The following is a 19012-nucleotide window of genomic DNA, read 5'->3' as shown; positions in this document are numbered from 1 at the left end:
AAGAATAACAATCCTTTAACAAGAGGTTAAAACGTCAAAAGGATGCAGTCTTTAAAAAACAGATGACAATCCCCGGTGCTTTTTCTCTGTTAGCGTCTCACCTGCGGGCTCTGCAACAGGCGAGACACTCTTAATGCAGCTGACCTTCTCTACACCGTCCTGCTTCAGCTGTTTGGCTCGCCTGTTCAGCTCACTGTTCAGCTACATGCGAGCCTGCACTCGCTCGCTCGCTCTCTCTCCCGCACCGACTTCCTGCCTGCCTGCCTGCCTGCCTCCGTTCTCTGTCCTCTCTTTTCTTTTACTTCTTCTCCCCCTTAACCGGCTCGCGCTTCTCTATATATGCGGGGAGGACATGGCAGCTGCAGCCCATCAGCCACAGGAACAATCATGGATGTGGGCAGTTTCCCACCTGTGCATTTAAGTGAGAAACGCAGACACCGCAGATTGTGGCTCGCAACTGCTACCACGCCCCCTCGCTAAGCCGCGAGCTATACCCACAGCCTGGCTCGTGGCTCGTTACGCGAGCCAATGCTCGCATTTAGATCTGAATTTTTCGCTCATACTTTCCTCGTATTTTGAATTTCTCGTATACAGAGGTGATCGTATCTCGAGGTTCCACTGTATATATATATATATGTCTATATATATATATATGTGTGTGTGTGTATGTATATATATATATATATATATATATATATATATATATACAGTGCATCCGGAAGGTATTCACAGCGCATCACTTTTTCCACATTTTGTTATGTTTCAGCCTTATTCCAAAATGGATTCAATTTATTTTTTTCCTCAGAATTCTACACACAACACCCCATAATGACAACGTGAAAAAAGTTTACTTGAGATTTTTGCAAATTTATTAAAAATAAAAAAAAATTGAGGAAGCACATGTACATAAGTATTCACAGCCTTTGCCATGAAGCTCAAAATTGAGCTCAGGTGCATCCTGTGTCCCCTGATCATCCTTGAGATGTTTCTACAGCTTAATTGGAGTCCACCTCTGGTAAATTCAGTTGACTGGACATGATTTGGAAAGGCACACACCTGTCTATATAAGGTCCCACAGTTGACAGTTCATGTCAGAGCACAAACCAAGCATGAAGTCAAAAGAATTGTCTGTAGACCTCCGAGACAGGATTTTCTTGAGGCACAAATCTGGAGAAGGTTACAGAAAAATTTCTGCTGCTTTGAAGGTCCAAATGAGCACAGTGGCCTCCATCATCTGTAAGTGCAAGAAGTTCGAAACCACCAGGACTCTTCCTAGAGCTAGCCGGCCATCTAAACTGAGCGATCAGGGGAGAAGGGTCTTAGTCAGGGAGGTGACCAAGAACCCGATGGTCACTCTGTCAGAGCTCCAGAGGTCCTCTGTGGAGAGAGGAGAACCTTCCAGAAGGACAACCATCTCTGCAGCAATCTACCAATCAGGCCTGTATGGTAGAGTGGCCAAACGGAAGCCACTCCTTAGTAAAAGGCGCATGGCAGCCCGCCTGGAGTTTGCCAAAAGGCACATGAAGGACTCTCAGACCATGAGAAAGAGAATTCTCTGGTCTGATGAGACAAAGATTGAACTCTTTGGTGTTAAAGCCAGGCGTCATGTTTGGAGGAAACCAGGCACCGCTCATCACCAGGCCAATACCATCCCTACAGTGAAGCATGGTGGTGGTAGCATCATGCTGTGGGGATGTTTTTCAGCGGCAGGGACTGGGAGACTAGTCAGGATAAAGGGAAAGATGATTGCAGCAATGTACAGAGACATCCTGGATGAAAACCTGCTCCAGAGCGCTCTTGACCTCAGACTGGGGTAACGGTTCATCTTTCAGCAGGACAACGACCCTAAGCACACAGCCAAGATATCAAAGGAGTGGCTTCAGGACAACTCTGTGAATGTTCATGAGTGGCCCAGCCAGAGCCCAGACTTGAATCCGATTGAACATCTCTGGAGAGATCTTAAAATGGCTGTGCACCGACGCTTCCCATCCAACTTGATGGAGCTTGAGAGGTGCTGCCAAGAGGAATGGGCGAAACTGGCCAAGGATAGGTGTGCCAAGCTTATGGCATCATATTCAAAAAGACTTGAGGCTGTAATTGCTGCCAAAGGTGCATCGACAAAGTATTGAGCAAAGGCTGTGAATACTTATGTACATGTGATTTCTCAGTTTTTTTATTTTTAATAAATTTGCAAAAACCTCAAGTAAACCTTTTTCACGTTGTCATTATGGGGTGTTGTGTGTTTGAATTCAGAGGAAAAAAATGAATTGAATCCATTTTGGAATAAGGCTGTAACATAACAAAATGTAGAAAAAGTGATGCGCAGTGAATACTTTCCAGATGCACTGTATATACACGTATTTATGTGTATGTGTATATGCATATATATATATATATATGCATATGTGTATATGCATATGTGTATATATATATATATATATGCATATATATATATATGTATGTGTGTGTATATATATATATATATATATATATATATATATATATATATATATATATGTATGAATGTATATGTATGTATGTATGTATGTGTGTATATATACTATTTAACATTCTTATTTATGTATGTTTGTTGTACTGTACCCTTCGTTTTAATTAGAAAAACAAAATGGACAGAACCAGTGACAAAATGCTCTGACAGTTATGCTTCACTATTTTGTGTCCACCCATTATGCTAACAACAGGATTTACGTTTTATAAGTATTAATGAGTGATAAACGGTAAAATATTTTACTCAACTGAAAAGTCTTCAGTAAATCCCCTTCTACATAATCCTGCTAATGGAAGAGTTACCTGAATAACGTGTCGTGCATCTTTGAAAACTGTCCTGCAACTTCCCTTATCTGGCACAGACACAGCTCCTGCTCTCTCAGCTCTTATAAATTTTAACGTTTTCCTCACTTTAAGTTCCCAATTAAAGAAGACATATTATGTCCACTGCGGTGGGTTGGCACCCTGCCTGGGATTGGTTCCTGCCTTGTGCCCTGTGTTGGCTGGGATTGGCTCCAGCAGACCCCCGTGACCCTGTGTTCGGATTCAGCGGGTTGGAAAATGGATGGATGGATGGATATTATGTCCAAATCTTTTTGAAGAATTTTGTCACGAAGGGTTATTAACTGAAAAAATGAGTACACGGGCAGTCCTAGCACCGAGAAACGATGAAGTCAAACAAATTAACACCAAAAATGTTTATCAGTTACACAGCAAATTGGTTAAATGCGTATATAGATATAATAGATATTATATATAAAAGTGATGTGTGGGTCATACACTTGCATAAGAGAGAAGGAGGGGAGTCCAAGTTCCCAAAAGAAAAAATCTGATATATTGTTGTGAATATGCTAACATTGGCTCCTGTGACGACTCTAAATTGACCCTTTATAGGTGAGTTTAGGTTTGTGTGCTATGACTGGAATTCCATCCATGGTTGGTTCTTGTCTTTCATCCAATGTAACTACAATAGACTTTGTCTCCCCAGAAAAAGGCTGCCTACAAGTGTTTGGTTGTGTTTTTCCCTACACTTTCACCTAAAGGGGACAGTTCACACTGGTGTTGTTACGGCTGAATTTTGTCAGGCAGCATTTTAAGGATATCTGTGTAAAAACTTCATTTAGTCTCTAAGTGTAGTAGCTTCTTAGCACTTTGAAAGTGGTTGTTTTGACCAAGAGTGGTGCAGACATGGTCTTCCAGCCCACCCAAAGCAGCCTCTTACTTTCTTTTTGATTCTCCTGCATCAGGTAGCTTTCCACAGGACTAGAGACATTTGTCCATTGTTTAAAGCACACAACACATACAGTATGAGCAGACAGAGGTCTTACTACTTACTTACTATAATTTCATAGCTGTCTGATTTTAAGATCTTTATAGAGAATAAGCCTGCAAAACTTGTTTTAAGAGGGTCACCTTAGGCTTGCCAGCCATACAAGCATTTACCGCATGTTATATACAGTATACCCTATGAACATCCTTACAATGGGTACTGGAGTGGAGTGAGGGTGCCGGAGAAATGTTGGCTTTCTGCATACTGAGGCACACACACCACCTGTATAATAAACAATGACAGCCTGCAAAATCTATCCATGTGCCTTTCAGCCATTTCTAATGTCACTTATAATGACTCACATTCAGTCTGGGTGTCTCCACAGGTTTTGCCTGGCACTCCTCACTCTCCTTGTCCTCTGCTTAGTCCTTCTCTGTTGCATCCGGACCTGGCTGCTCCGTCAAAACCACCTGGCAACAACGCGGACCCTCACAGTTCTGGCACTGAATGACTCTGATTCTATTTATGGTGAGTACCCGCTGGTCACTCTTAAGTGCAGTAATATACACTTCTGAGGACAGCTACTAGTCATTATCATTTTAAGGAGAATCTCTGAGAGACTGGAGTGCCAAAGCAGTGTAGTGGTTAGCCATGCAGACGGATTAGGCACATTCCACCAGTTTTTTTTTCCCCCACATACCAAAGCTGTACAGGTTTGCCACTTTAAATTGGTCTTTTATGAGTGAGTGTGCCCTGAGATGTCCTGGTTCCTGCTTTACACTCCAATATCTGCCATGATGACACCCTAAATTGGACTAAATGGGCCGTGGAAGATGATGGATGGATGAGAGAGCATTAAAACACACATGAGCTAAGCAAAACTCTTGCGGCACATTTTATGGTTTTCCTCCATGTCTTTATTCATTTACATTTACATCATTTAGCAGACGCTCTTATCCAGAGCGACTTACAACAGTGTTTGTTAGTTTTTTTTCGCATACCCCTTGGGGTCAGAGCGCAGGGTCAGCCATTGTACAGCACCCCCTGGAGCAATTACAGGTTAAGGGCCTTGCTCAAGGGCCCAGCAGAGTAGGATCTCTTTTGGCACTGACGGGGATTCGAACCGGCAACCTTTGGGATACCAGTGCAGATCCTTAACCTCAGAGCCACCACTCCGCGGTGACATTCAAGTTCAGGACACAGTCAGACTGGTTATGTGTATGTGTGGCCTGCAGTGGTACTGTGCAGCAGACACCAAAGCCATAATGAACACAAAGGAGGCCAACATTATAAATGGGGAATGTTATTAACAGAATTTGGAGACAGGAAGGGGGTAAACAAAAGGAGCCTCAAAATCGTGAAATGAAGAGCACCTAAAATCCTAGCTGGACCACTGAACCAATCTGACATAAGTTTGGCGCCCCTGCCCCAACTGGTGAGGTGCATATCACACTTGATCACCTAATAAACAAGTGAATGTACCTGTACCACCTTTCTCTGGCCTCCTCTTCTCACGTTAATTTCTTGCCTTCACTTGCCACCCAACTCCAAGTTTGGCTTATAGCTGGGATGGGCCAAGATCTACTTCTGCAGGGCTGGAAACCATTCCTGGAGTGGGGAATGTCTCAGCAAACTCCCAGAACTCCCCTCAGCAACCGGCATCAACAACGGTGGATTCTAAAGCCCCCCCCCCCCCCCCTAAACAGCCAATCAACCCCTGGCCCCTTGTCAATTGCACAAATTAGCAGGGGGCCTGGTACAACTTCAGAGGTCTCACTGCTGCCATCTACCAGCTTGGGGATTTCCAGCACAGTTTCTGTTTTCCCCACTGTTGTGCTTGGAGCTCCAGAACTACAATTCTCTTGAGGCATTGGGCCCACTGTTGGTGGTGTTGTGTTACTGGCGTTTACAATATTGTACAACATTCTGGAGCACAGGCAAGCAAGTTTACTCCTGGTGGGCTATAGTGGCTGCTGGTTTTTGTTTTAACCAAATTTCTTGATTCATAGTCTGTTACTGCTGTTCAAACCTCATGTCTGTGCTTCGTCTTTAAGTTGCTTGTTACGATTCCTAACAGTTATTTGCTTCTTTAAGTCTTAAATGGCTGCATTCATGCTTCAGATTGATTCTCGTTTTCTTAACCACCTGCTAATTAACATTGATTATATTAATTATTTATTTATTTTTTATTTTATTATTATTAGTAGGGGGCTTTGACCCCTGCTCGCTTTGCTTGCCAACCCCTACCCCCCCCCCACCAAGTCCTACGCTCCATTGCGAAGAAAGGGGGCTGAACGCACCCCAAGGAGACGTGGCTGCTTCTCCGAAACCCCTCTTAAATGTTGATGCAATGGGAAACAAATAACAGTTGTTTTTTTTTTTTTTTTACCTCCTCTTTGCTCGATCAGCTGCTGTTCCCTTGCCATGTGATCTGCATTTTGTGCGGTGCTTCAAACATTTTAAAGTCACTGCCTTGTCTCTCTTCTCCCCCAGACATCCTCTAACACTATTCGATCTCTTTATGCTATTCCGTTATTTCACCGAGTAATGTTTTCAATTTGTTTGCACTAATGTGATCTTTACTGTCATTTTTTTTTAAGACTTTCGAATTTTCCTACTTCCATTATCTCTAACCTGGTCTGCATGTGTATCACGGGACTTGCTTCCAAAGGTTGTCAGTATGACGTGACTTGTCCGTCTCACGGGACGTGAAAGTGTCTCTGTGTCTCTGATCTCTCTTCAAAAGATCACGTCTCGTTGCAAGTTTTTTTTTATAACAGATTAGTAGTTAATTAATTATATTGAGGTGGAAATGACAGCGACTCACCATCTGTCCTGGCCCCATTTAGACCTGTGTGCTCATCAAGGAGGGCCTATTTATCTCTCTTCTTCTAAACAATTAAACACTAAGGTCAAAGTAGCCAGTCCCTCTGAGCAATCTGATTGGTCAGTTTGGCTTTGGTGACACGATGAGAGAGGAGGTACAAGTGTGAGATACACGAGGAGGAGTAAAGATATATGAAGTATGCTGAGAGAGTCACCTTCACAAACGTCAAGTATGAAACCAGACAGGAGATGAGAAAGGCACCTCGAAAATAATGACAATCTGAGAAGCAGGCCTTACGGGAATGCACTTTAGAGGAGTAGTACCAGTTAAAAGAGACATTCACACATGCAAATACAGAGGAAAGGGCTGAAGGTACACATGGTATCCGTCAATAAGTGCGCGCACATAAAGGCGACCTTCAAAAGGGCGACCTCAATTGAGGGCCGAATAAAGGCGCGCGCAAATAAAGGAGTGCTTCAAAAGGGTGACGTCAATTGGGCGCAGCGAATAAAGGCAAACGCAACAAAATTACAGAAAATTTATTAGATAAAGGCAATGACTGAACGTATAAAAAGGTGAAAGGAAGAATATTAAAACATCCAATTAATTAATGCATGAACTTCTAACGAACTATTTCTAAAGCTCTCTATATTTCGTTGTTTTCAAAATTACAGAAAATTAGATTAAGGCAATGACTGAATGTATAAAAAGGTGAAAGCAAGTTACACTTGAAGCTGTAGATTATGTGCAATGCCAGGTAGATATTCGAGATGCGGTCTATTAGCATAATTAAGGACAATTAATTTAATTCGCTCCGAAGGTCATCCTTTTGAAGCGCTCCTTTATTTGCGCGCGCATTTATTCGGCGCTCAATTGAGGTCGTCCTTTTGAAGATTGCTTTTATTTATGTGCGCTTTTATTCTCCACGCCCAATTGAGGTCGCCCTTTTGAAGGTCGCCTTTTTGTGCGCGCCCTTATTGAATAGAACCGGTACACATAGGGCAAGCGATAGCAAATATTTGAAAATGATTGTATTTCCTGTCTCTGGCAGGTACTGTGGCTAATACTAAAATAATGGGATAGAAATGGACGGGAAACAGTTGTATTAAAAAACTGAAAATTACGAGTGTGCCCAAGGCCACAAATCATTTAGAAAGGTAAAAAGTTACAAATTAAGAATGACCTAAAGGCAGAATGAAAACACGTACAAGCCTTAACATTAAATAAGTGCTATTGGTGGCAAGGACTGGCTCCTAATTAAGTAACTGCATTCAATATGGCCCTCCACGTCTGAACTTGAGCCCTCTTGCATTGGAGCGTCTTATGGCCCAATGATTGTTTAGACTGCTTAAAGCCCCAGTCCTGACCGGGTACCCTATACAATTTACTTTTGAAAATTGGAGCAAAGCAAGTTAAGCACATAAGAAATCTGATGAATGAGAGACCCCCATTTAGTCCATCAAGCTCATCCAGACACTTGTTAAAGTTCGTCAAGGTTTCTGCTTCAACTACATGTCTCTGTAGCTTTGTTCCGGATTCCCATAATTCTTTGCATGCACTTATATTAATTTCCAGTGATGTCCTTGAGTATGTGGTTCACCTTTAAGCTGAAAGAATTCTGCTGGATCTTCTTTATCAGTGCTTTTGCGAATTTTGAAAACCTGCATTAGGTCCCCAAGGGGTCTCCTCTGCTTGAAACTGAACAAGTCGGATGGAGTAGGATATGTCCTTAAAGTCTCGTTTTAACATCCGGTGCTTTAGATGCTTTTCTTTTTATTGTAAAGTGACCTTGGTTATAGACTGGTCCACCTAAATTACTGAAAGGTTTTTATCTCCCATTAACTGGCCACAGACTAAAAATGGCAGTATGACTGCAACAGGTTGAAGATTCTGCCCCCTACTGGCATTGTGTAACATTGCTCACTGAGTCTGAAGAGGGAAGCCATGACTGCTCCTCACATGCACTTAAACCTTCTTATTCCTTTACTTGGGTCAGCAAGCAGGTTTGTCTGGTACTTCCATGTCACATGCTAGCTTATTACTGCTTGGTGTGTAAATTCACATGGTGTCTTGCCTCGCGTCTCAACATAAGCACTCATGTGGAGTGAGATCTGTACAAGTGAATACACCATCCATGTCCTTCCACTGATATAAACATCTGCACTGAAAAATTAACTGCATTAAGACATCTTGGCTGCTGCAGGTTTTCCAAAATAACCGCTCATCTGCTTCAGATCCATGTCCCTCGTCCTGGCTATTTCTTTGGAATTAGCTGACACTTTGGTGGTAATGCGACTTTAGAATGAGCACACTGTATGCATGCTAGGGGCTTGACTAGTGGCCACTGCTCTTTGTATTGGTGACGCATTTTCAGGACATGCAGATGGACTGATAGATGTCTGAGGTTCTGCTCAGGTTTGTCCTTCTCCATCATGTTGGTTCCCTGTATAATTACCTGCTTATTTTTGTCTTTGAGTTTTGAATTTCAGGATTAGAAAAAAATACTGGGAAGTAGAAATGATCAATGTGAAACAAATATAACTTGATGCTAAACTGCTCAGTGTCCCCCCACATGAGGCATAAACGTATGACCACTTGTGCCTCTGAACTTTCCTTTTGTCTTCACAGTGAGCGAATCATCTCAGTTCCCCCACCCTGGCAGCAAGATTCACTGTCGTCCTTCAGAAGTGAGCACTGTGTACACCGGTACTCAAGACTGTACACCCCCTCCCTCATATGAAGAAGTCATGAAGACTGTCAAGTTGCAGATTTACAGTCATTAAGCTTTTGTGGGTTCTGCTCTCTTGTGGTAGAGTCTTCAACCAAAACCTGTTCAGTTGGACCTGATACTTCAAAATGGTACAAGAGTTACTTCTGTCTTTCAGCTCAAGCCACTTTGGCCCAATCACCATCTGCGTGAAGATTGAGTGTTCTTCTTATGTCCGTATGGGTTTTACTCTTCCATGTTTATAAGGTCATTAATGTCACATGTACAGAGAATAGTGAACTTCTTGTTTACTTGTGCTAATCAACATGCAGCACATTGTCACCCCCCAGTGCCATGAGTAGCGAATATGACTGTTTAACCTTGAAACTTTGTTTTTCCTTACTTGCAAAATCATAATATCAGCATTCTAGGAGAGAACAAAATAATTTCACTGATCTGAGTTATAAAAATTTGAAATACTTCTTATTGGTGGTTGATGGTTTCCTTGCACGCATCACTGCTTTTAAATTGGCCGCGTTTAAATGATTGTGTATGAGGATGTCCTGGCAGGCAAGGTTGGTTCTTGCTGGGATAACATCTCTCAATCCAAAAAACATTTTCAGAAAATAGATGAATGGGTTTGGTCAATGGCCGTCCCTCCTGGAATCCAAGGCCATCCTGGAAGGAACACAAAGATTACTTTTAGATTACGCACATTCCTGGAAAGTGTCAATTATTTAAAGGACTGCCAATCCACATCAAGCAAATACAGAAGTCGGCCCTGCCTGTGTATAGAGCCTGTTGAGATGAGATGTCGTTCCCGGGTGTAGTCACAAGATGGCAGCATTGCACCACTTTGTAGCCTTACCGAGGCGCGATGACCTCTTTTTTTTACCCGACATGACGAGGAGCACGAACGTCTCTCTCTGAGAGTTGGAAATTCCCACCATGTAGACGACTTCATCAGGACTGCAGCTCCCAAACTGATGAAGAATGAAAAATGAAAACACTTCAACTGATCGGGGACTGCCGTTAGACTGACATAAAAGATCCAGTGACTTGTGGTGAGGTTCATGGCTGGTGAGGCACTGACTCCTTCAGAGTCAGTTTTACAAATATATGAACCCAAAAGAGTAGCGTATTCACTATTCAGTTGTCAGCATGCACGTTGACTACTGGTTATGTTTCATATCTCATCAGCATACTTTAGTAGTTTTTAAATATTATATACCCCCATTTTTTACCTTACCTTTATTTGTAAAAGAAGTCCACTTTCTTGGAAAAGTCCTCCTTATTTTCCTTTAGTTTTAAAAGTCTTAATCTTCCATTTTGGCAGTCAGTCGGAACAAAAAATAAAAATAAACGGAACGCTGCAGTGTACTTTACTTTCTGATATCACTTACTTATCGGCGCCCAGAGCTTCTGCATAGTACAACAGCACCAACGGGCACCTCAGGGCGGCACTGCACTGTCTGCCTCACCTTGTGCCTTTTCACTGCGGTCTTATGTCCGATCAGCAAGACTAAATATGTCACACACATCCATCCATCCATCCATTTTCCAACCCGCTGAATCCGAACACAGGGTCACGGGGGTCTGCTGGAGCCAATCCCAGCCAACACAGGGCACAAGGCAGGAAACAATCCTGGGCAGGGTGCCAACCCACCGCAGGACACACACAAACACACCCACACACCAAGCACACACTAGGGCCAATTTAGAATCACCAATCCACCTAACCTGCATGTCTTTGGACTGTGGGAGGAAACCGGAGCGCCCGGAGGAAACCCACGCAGACACGGGGAGAACACGCAAACTCCACGCAGGGAGGACCCGGGAAGCGAACCCAGGTCCCCAGATCTCCCAACTGCGAGGCAGCAGCGCTACCCACTGCGCCACCGTGCCGCCGTCACACACATTCATTAAAGATATTAGCCAGACTGTGGAAAGTCAGGGTGTATAATAAATGTGTCTGCAAACATTATATTGGCGACATATAGAGAGACAGCAAAAGGCATGTGCCAATTGCATGCATCAACCCAGTGTGTGAGGGAGAGCGCAGTCTGAGGTGACGTGAAGCTCGTTGCTGCTGCACCTTGGTGGACATTTTTTCTGAATTGATTACTGCAAATGACACTTTTTTAATTTATCTTTCAGTATGAATGGCTCTGTCTTTGGGGCTCAGGCCATTTATTAGATGCCTTAGTTTTTTGGGGTTATTTGGTGTTATGAGAATAAACCACTTCTAAAATTGTCTTTTTGTCTGTCCTCAGTGTGAGCCACGGCTCTTAAACTGCTTTATGTGTTGTTGTCTCATTCTACTGTTTTGTATCTACTGGATGGATTTTGTCATTTGTTCCATTTCCTGAGGTTCTCATCTGCAATGGGGTTTCTGCCTTGTGGTATGATACAGTAGGTCACCGAAAAAAAAAAAGTTTTAGAATTGTTTTACTCTCGGAATACCAAAAACTTCATAAACCGTAAAAACAAACACAGGCCACTAGAGTTACAGGGACTGAGACAGGGAAAGAGAATGATGATCTGGATTGATGTGACGGGTTCTTGCCTGCCTTACAAGTCTTGCAAACTCCAACTAAAGAGGCATGTGGTGGCCTTTAACAATAATAATACAGTACATTTTTTATATAGCACCTTTCCCTTTGTTTCTCTTTAAAGTTTTAGGTGGCTTTCACCAGAAGAGGTCATGATGCACAACTGATAGAGTGCTTTGCCTTTCACAGTGTGAACTGTGTACTAATGTACAGACACTAAAAATGGAGCAGGCTACATCAGGAAAAGAAATCCACAGCCTATATACAACATAATAATAAAGCTGGCACCATAAAAATTGAAATACTGTATCTGGATTGGAGGTTAAGATTTTAACCAAGAATACAGACCAGGAAGGAAAATATTGGCTAACTGGCTTCAAAGAAGGTGTAGAACGGTTCCCCTTTCTGGGTTAGCATGTCCACCTCCTTTTGAATATCCAGTCTATCTCTGACACATCCTGCCAGGCTGTATACTTCACATCCTTGAAGGATGTCAAACATTGAAAGCTCCATTAGTGGTGTGGTTAAGAGTTTGTGCCGCCCCGGGTGGGCCGGTGCTTCAGTTTGCCACCCTCCAACATATCTGAATATGTTAACTTATTTAAAAGGAAAATTAAAATGATGTATAGTGAAAAATTAAGATAAATTTTGCATAGATTTATTCATATATAGAGAAACAGCAATAATTTTTCACATATAATTATTTATAAGCATCAACTAGACAAGAATATAGTATAGATGCACTGATAAGCTGTGTTCTGATTATTAGTTTAATACAATTACGCTGTGAAAACCAGAACCAGTGTAGTGTACAAGTGATAGGTGGGGATGTTTTCTGCGCAGAGCAAGAACGTATTTGGATTGATAAAGAAACGAAATTATAAATTAGTTGTTTATCTTCCTAGAAATTATTATCGGTGTAATGTTTATGTTTACTTTTGTCATCTATACTAATAAAAGGCAAAGCCCTCACTCACTCACTGACTGACTGACTGACTCACTCATCACTAATTCTCCAACTTCCCGTGTAGGTGGAAGGCTGAAATTTGGCAGGCTCATTCCTTACAGCTTACTTACAAAAGTTAGGCAGGTTTCATTTCGAAATTCTTCGCGTAATGGTCATAACTGGAACCTCTTTTTTGTCCATATACTGTGATAGACTGCAGCTCGATGGCCGTGGGAGGCGGAGTTGCGTATCACGTCATCACGCCTCCCACGTAATCACGTGAACTGACTGTGAACGCAGTACGTAGAAAACAAGGAAGAGCCCCAAAGAGCGCTGAAGAAAACATTCATTACACAATTGAGAAGGCAGCGAAACAATAAGAAGCGAGCGAGTGACGCATACAAGCATATTCATAAGTGCAGCTACTGTGGAAACAAAGCATGGTGTAAACCGTAAGTTTAAATTAAGTTTATAGAAATGCTCCCGCTGCCGTTTGCAATACCATATTCGCGACATACAAGTTTAATGAGAAGACACGAGGTATAAAAGAGACTTTGGATCACTTTGTAACGGAGTTAAAATTGTTGTAGCGAGAAACTTTTAAGTGCTGGGTCTTAGCTAACATTAAATAAAGCCGTGGACATCGCAACATCACACAAGAGAGCAGCTCACGTGAACTGACTGAACGCAGCACGAGTGATCACTTCGATGAATCAAACCTGTTCAAAAAACACATTACACAATTGATAATGTAGGAAAAGAATATGAAGCGACTGACGCATAGAGACATTTTCATGAGTGCAGGTACTTCGGAAACAAAGCACTGTGTAAACCTAAAGTTTAAATTAAGTTCATAGACCTACAAAAGGTTGCCATTGATTTGAGGTAAGATTGCTTTTCTCCTGTACAACTATACGTTGCATTCTCAACAGTAAGCTTGCATGGCTTGGTCATATTACAACTGGAGTGCTGAACTGACAACGTGGTATACAAAGAGAACTATAACAATCGTAATAAACGAACAATAAAACAGCGGAGAACCCGTGGATTAAATAAAAAGGCTGCTTCCTTGGCGAAGCAAGGAAAAAGGATGACCTTATATGGCGTTCGTTTATAAAACAGCAGAGAAGCTGTGTAAAGGCTGCTTCACAAAAAAACAGCAGAGCGCCTTATATGAGCAGGCAGTCAGCTAAAGAAGGGAATCAATAAATAACTATAATTGTAATAAACGAACAAAAAATAGCGGAGAATCCGTGGATTACATAAAGGAAATGGGTACCTGAACAGAAAAGTGAGTCTCAAATAGCTACACAATAACTGTAACAATCGTAATAAACGAACAATAAAACAATACAGAACCGCTAAGCAAGGAGAAAGGATGGCCTTATATGGCGTTCGTTTATAAAACAGCGGAGAGGCTGTGTAAAGGCAGCTTCACAAAAAAACAGATCCTTAACAAATTGTTATTGGTATATTTTCCCTCAATTTAAAAAGGTTTTCTTTTCTTCTTAATAAAAATTTAAAAGCAGTACTTCGCTGCTGCGAAGCAAGGGAATTTGCCTATATATGTAGATATGTACATATATATATATAAATATATATATATATATGTGAATGTATGTATGTATATATGTATGTCTATATTTAGGGCGGAGTGGTGGCTCTGAGGCTAAGGATCTGCGCTGGTATCCTGAAGGTTGCCGGTTCGAATCCCCGTCACTGCCAAAAGAGATCCTACTCTGCTGGGCCCTTGAGCAAGACCCTTAACCTGTAATTGCTCCAGGGGCGCTGTACAATGGCTGACCCTGCGCTCTAACCCCAAGGGGTATGTGAAAACTAACAAATTTCTAATACGAGAAATCGTATAAGATGAAATAAAGAACAAAAAAAATGTCTATATATATATGTAGATATGTATATATATATATATCTAGATATGTAAATATGTGTATATATATATATATGTGTCTGTATGTGTATATATATATATATATATGTGTGTATGTATGTATGTACGTGTGTATATATATATGTATGTGTATGTATATGTGTGTATGTATGTGTGTATATGTATATAGATCTATCTATCTATCTATATACAGTATATGTATATATTTATATATATATATATATGTGTATATGTATATATATATATATGTATATGTAGATATGTGTATATGTAGATATGTATATATATGTATATATATGTTTACATAACCTCTTTAACACACTACTTCTCCGCTGTGAAGCGCGGGTATTTTGCTAGTTGCTGTGTCTGATACCATCACAGAAGGACAGTCTGAAAATTATTTTTGAAGCATTTGTGGATAAAAATCAGAGAAATTTACTTTGTTACTTTGTGATATTTTTCCGAACCCTGCTACTTACATACAAATTGTATGGAGCCTTTTGGCCAATAATGCCGCCCCCAAAAATGTGCAGACCGCCCCTAGCTACGCCACTGAGCTCCATCATTTCAGCCCACCCGAAAGGACTTCAAGTGGTTTACTTCACAGGCACAACCTGCAGATGTTCAGAAGTTCCTGATCTTCTGGCACATCTGAAATCTCCTGTTGTTTTTCCGTCCAGATTTTTTGACACATTACAATTGGCATTAGTATAGTAGGCAAGTCTTCTTTGCTATTCTATGACATTACTGGCATTTTATCAGGACTGGCCAATTTCCTGGACTGAGGCCAGTACACCGAGAGCCACACAAAGGCGACCTTCTATATTTGAATTCATTAGTATCTGCCATTATTAAGTTCTTGTTTGTCATGATATGGAGTGTAGTTTAAGTTTCAGCACTTGTTGTTTGGTCTTTATAGATCCCCTACACACTAGGGTGAGGGTGAACTCCGTCTTTTTTCAACAATCTGCTACTTGCACTGCTTTAGCTTGTTGGATCTGAGGCGTATTGAAGTAACTTCTGCAAGAAACACCTCTTAAACCTCACAATGTGGCAAAAATACTTTGGAGTTTTTCGATCTTTATCTATCTAATGTAGGTAAGCACAGGGTAAATAGCACACAACCATAACAAAATTAATTGTGTCGCACATATAAAATAATTTACCAAATTTCCTGTCTGTTATTTAGATTGCACTAATATTTTAGCTTCTCTCCTGTCAACAACTAAAAGATCACTCAACCTGTATATTATTGCTAGAGAAACAATTGTTCTCCTGTCCAATTAGAAAGCATCCTGTCATTGCTGTCTCACTTGCTTCTGTTTCCATCACCAGCCTGCATCCTTATTTGGCTTTAATTCCAGGATTGTCCTAGGCAAAGAAAGCCTCACAGTAAATTTTAAAATTACAGGCTAATTTTCTTAATGAGCACAAACAGTGATGCCTTTGATGAAGATTGTTAGTCTTTACATGCAAAATAATTCATAATTTGTTTTAACCCTGATCAAACCAAATACAGTATGTATCTTTTCAAAAGAATATTATTGTTGTCCTTAGAGGCCTTAATGGCAGTTCAATGCCTAAACTGCAAGCGCCGATTGTACTCCAGCATATGGACTTTGGATGATGACAATTGTTCTCATCGGCCAATAATGTAACAATCAAAAACTTTGCCCTTCCCAGTTCAATAAGGTGCCTGACAAGATTGCCTTTCACTCCCAATTTTCATTTGCACTCTGGTTTGTTGCTGTGAAATCTGAAATATGTGACACCAAAACCAAAACTTCTCCATATTATCTCACTTCTTGAGAAAAATCAGATATTTATTATATTTTTAACTAATGCTACTTCTGATTAGTTCACACACCCAAAATTCATTTATAGATCAATATAGTTCTGTAATTCAAGCACTCAGAATAAACTGGGCAGCACAGTAACCGCGCTGTCACCTTGCAGTAAGGACCCCAGGGTTCACCTCCCAGGTCCTCCTTCTGTGGAGTTTGCATGTTCTACCCGTGTCTGCATGGTGCCACTGTCCAAAGAACACTAAAGTTGACCTAAATTGTGTGTTTGGCGTGTTGGTCCTGCCCAGGTTTTGTTCCTGCCTAACACCCTACGCTAGCTGAGAACCCACACACACACTGCGTCCCTGGTCTGGATTAATCAGGTTAGAAAATGACATGACAGAATCTGCTGTGTTTCCTCACAGTTTACTGAGGGTCCACTCATCTGCCTACCCCCACATACGCCTAACAAATCAGATTGCTGACACTGAAGCCTCTGTAAAAACATTCCTGTCCTTGAACTGTTGTTACATTTCTACTAAAATTAAAACTGTTCTTTTATCCTGTTCCAAGCTGGAATACAAGATTTAAGAAATGAGAGGAAGCTACCCAGTCCATCAAGGACTAATCACTAAGCTATATTAATATCTCCTTTAAATACTTTTAAAAACTTTGAAAGTTTCCACAACAACTACACGAGTCAGTAATTTGTTTCCGAATTCTCAAGACTGACAAAGCGCTTCTTGGCTTCAGTCTTAAATGCACATCCCATTCATCTCCTTTCTTTGATTCACCATTTCACTGAAAGAATTTTGTTGGATCAACTTTATCACTACCTGGATTAGGTGCCTACAGAGCTGTCTCTGCTGAAGACTAAAGAGTTTTAATTCTCTTAGCCTGTACATACTCTGTACCACAGACACATGATTTGCAGTTCCTGACCTTGTTTGGGCTTCTGCCATTAAAACATGTACAGCTCCACAATTTCATTTTTACCTCTCCCCTGCCCAGACTTGTTACACTCCTTTTTAAAGGAAACACCTCCTTGTTTGAAATACCTGGAGAACTCCTATAAAGCTTAGAACAACCTCAGGTCCAAGACTGGATGAGACTCTGCATGGGGCTGCCAGGCCATTGTTGGGCACACTCACGTATAGAGTCACATTCTGTGACACTGGGTTAGTTTACATATGCCAGTTAAATCAATGGTCATGTCTTTGGGATTTGGGAGTATGGCATGGTGTCTAGGAACCCGGTGAAAAACCCCAACAGATATTGGAAGAACATATAAGTTCTGCACAGGTTGGGCTCATTCTGCGTTTTGTCAATTAGTACTTCCTCAGTTTTCATTATCAAGGTTTCCCTGGTTATGTTGACATTTTCATTTAGTCTGTATTACAAAAACAGTTCTAATTTGCAGTTATGGTTTCTGTCAAAGCCCTACTATGTCCACATAACTGGAGGGTCCCAGTCATTGGCTTAGTTCATTCTGTAGCTTTATCCAACTGCAGTTACCTGCAGCAATACAGGCATGGACAAATTTGTTGCTACACCTCCACGAAAAAAGAACCCACAGTTACCTCTGAAATAACTTAAAACTGACAAAAGTAATTGGCACCTATGATTAACAAAAATCAAACTTTGCAGAGTTTTGATTCAACAGAATATTTCAAATAATAACACAAATGAAAATGGCATGAACAAAAATGAAGAGATCTTTAATAGAATACTTTGTTTCGCAACCTTTAGAGGTCATCGCTGCAAAGAAGCAATTCTTGTAGCTCTCAATGAGACTTCTGCATCTGTCAACAGGTAGTTTGTTCCACACTTTCTGAGCAAACTGAGTCAGGTTTGAAGGGGGGCCTTCTCCAGTCTGCATGTTTCAGGTCTTTCCATAGATGTCCTATAGAATTCCAATCAGGGCTCATTGAAGGCCACTTCAGAACAGTCTAATGTTTTGCTCTTAGGCATGTTTTGGTGCCTTTAGCTGTGTGTTTTGGGTCATCATCCAGTTGGAGGATCCATGATCTGCGACTAACACAGAGCTTTCTGACACTGGGCAGTACATTTCACACCAGAATGTCTTGTTAGTCTTGGGATTTCATTGTTCCCTACACAGACTCAAGACACTCAATGCCAGAGACAGCAAAGTGGCCCCAAAACATAACCAAAGCCACCTCCATGTTTCACAGTAAGAATGGTGTTCTCTTCTTTGAAAGCTTAATTTTGTTTTGTCTGTGGACATAGAATTGACGTGACTTGCCAGAAGGCCCCAGTTTTGCCTCCTCACTCCAAAAGACATTCTCCCAAAAGCATTGTGGCTTGTCAGTATGCATTTGAGCAAATTCCACTCTGTTTTTTTTATGTTTTTCTTTCAACAGTGGAGTCCTCCTGGGTCTTCTTCCATTGATCCCACTCTCACATAAAAAGTGATGAATGGTGCAATCAGACATTGATGGACATTGACCTAGGAGTTCAGCTTGTATCTCTTTGGAAATTGTCCTGTGTT

General features: G+C 41.2%; 1 protein-coding gene across 1 annotated transcript in view; it reads left to right on the top strand.

Annotated features, from left to right (window-relative positions):
* Positions 1-9972, top strand: part of LOC127526543 (transmembrane protein 207-like) — a 15699-nt gene extending 5727 nt beyond the window's left edge. Inside the window, exons 4-5 of the mRNA XM_051922264.1 lie at positions 4164-4306; positions 9234-9972. Of these exons, the coding sequence (XP_051778224.1) occupies positions 4164-4306; positions 9234-9388 (298 nt within the window). The 3' untranslated portion in view covers positions 9389-9972. The remainder of the gene's footprint in view (positions 1-4163; positions 4307-9233) is intronic.
* The last annotated feature ends 9040 nt before the right edge of the window (positions 9973-19012 follow it).

The sequence above is a fragment of the Erpetoichthys calabaricus genome, chromosome 2 (genome assembly GCF_900747795.2).
Source record: "Erpetoichthys calabaricus chromosome 2, fErpCal1.3, whole genome shotgun sequence".
Classification (NCBI taxonomy): domain Eukaryota; kingdom Metazoa; phylum Chordata; class Cladistia; order Polypteriformes; family Polypteridae; genus Erpetoichthys; species Erpetoichthys calabaricus.
This window is presented reverse-complemented; position numbering and strand designations above follow the sequence as displayed.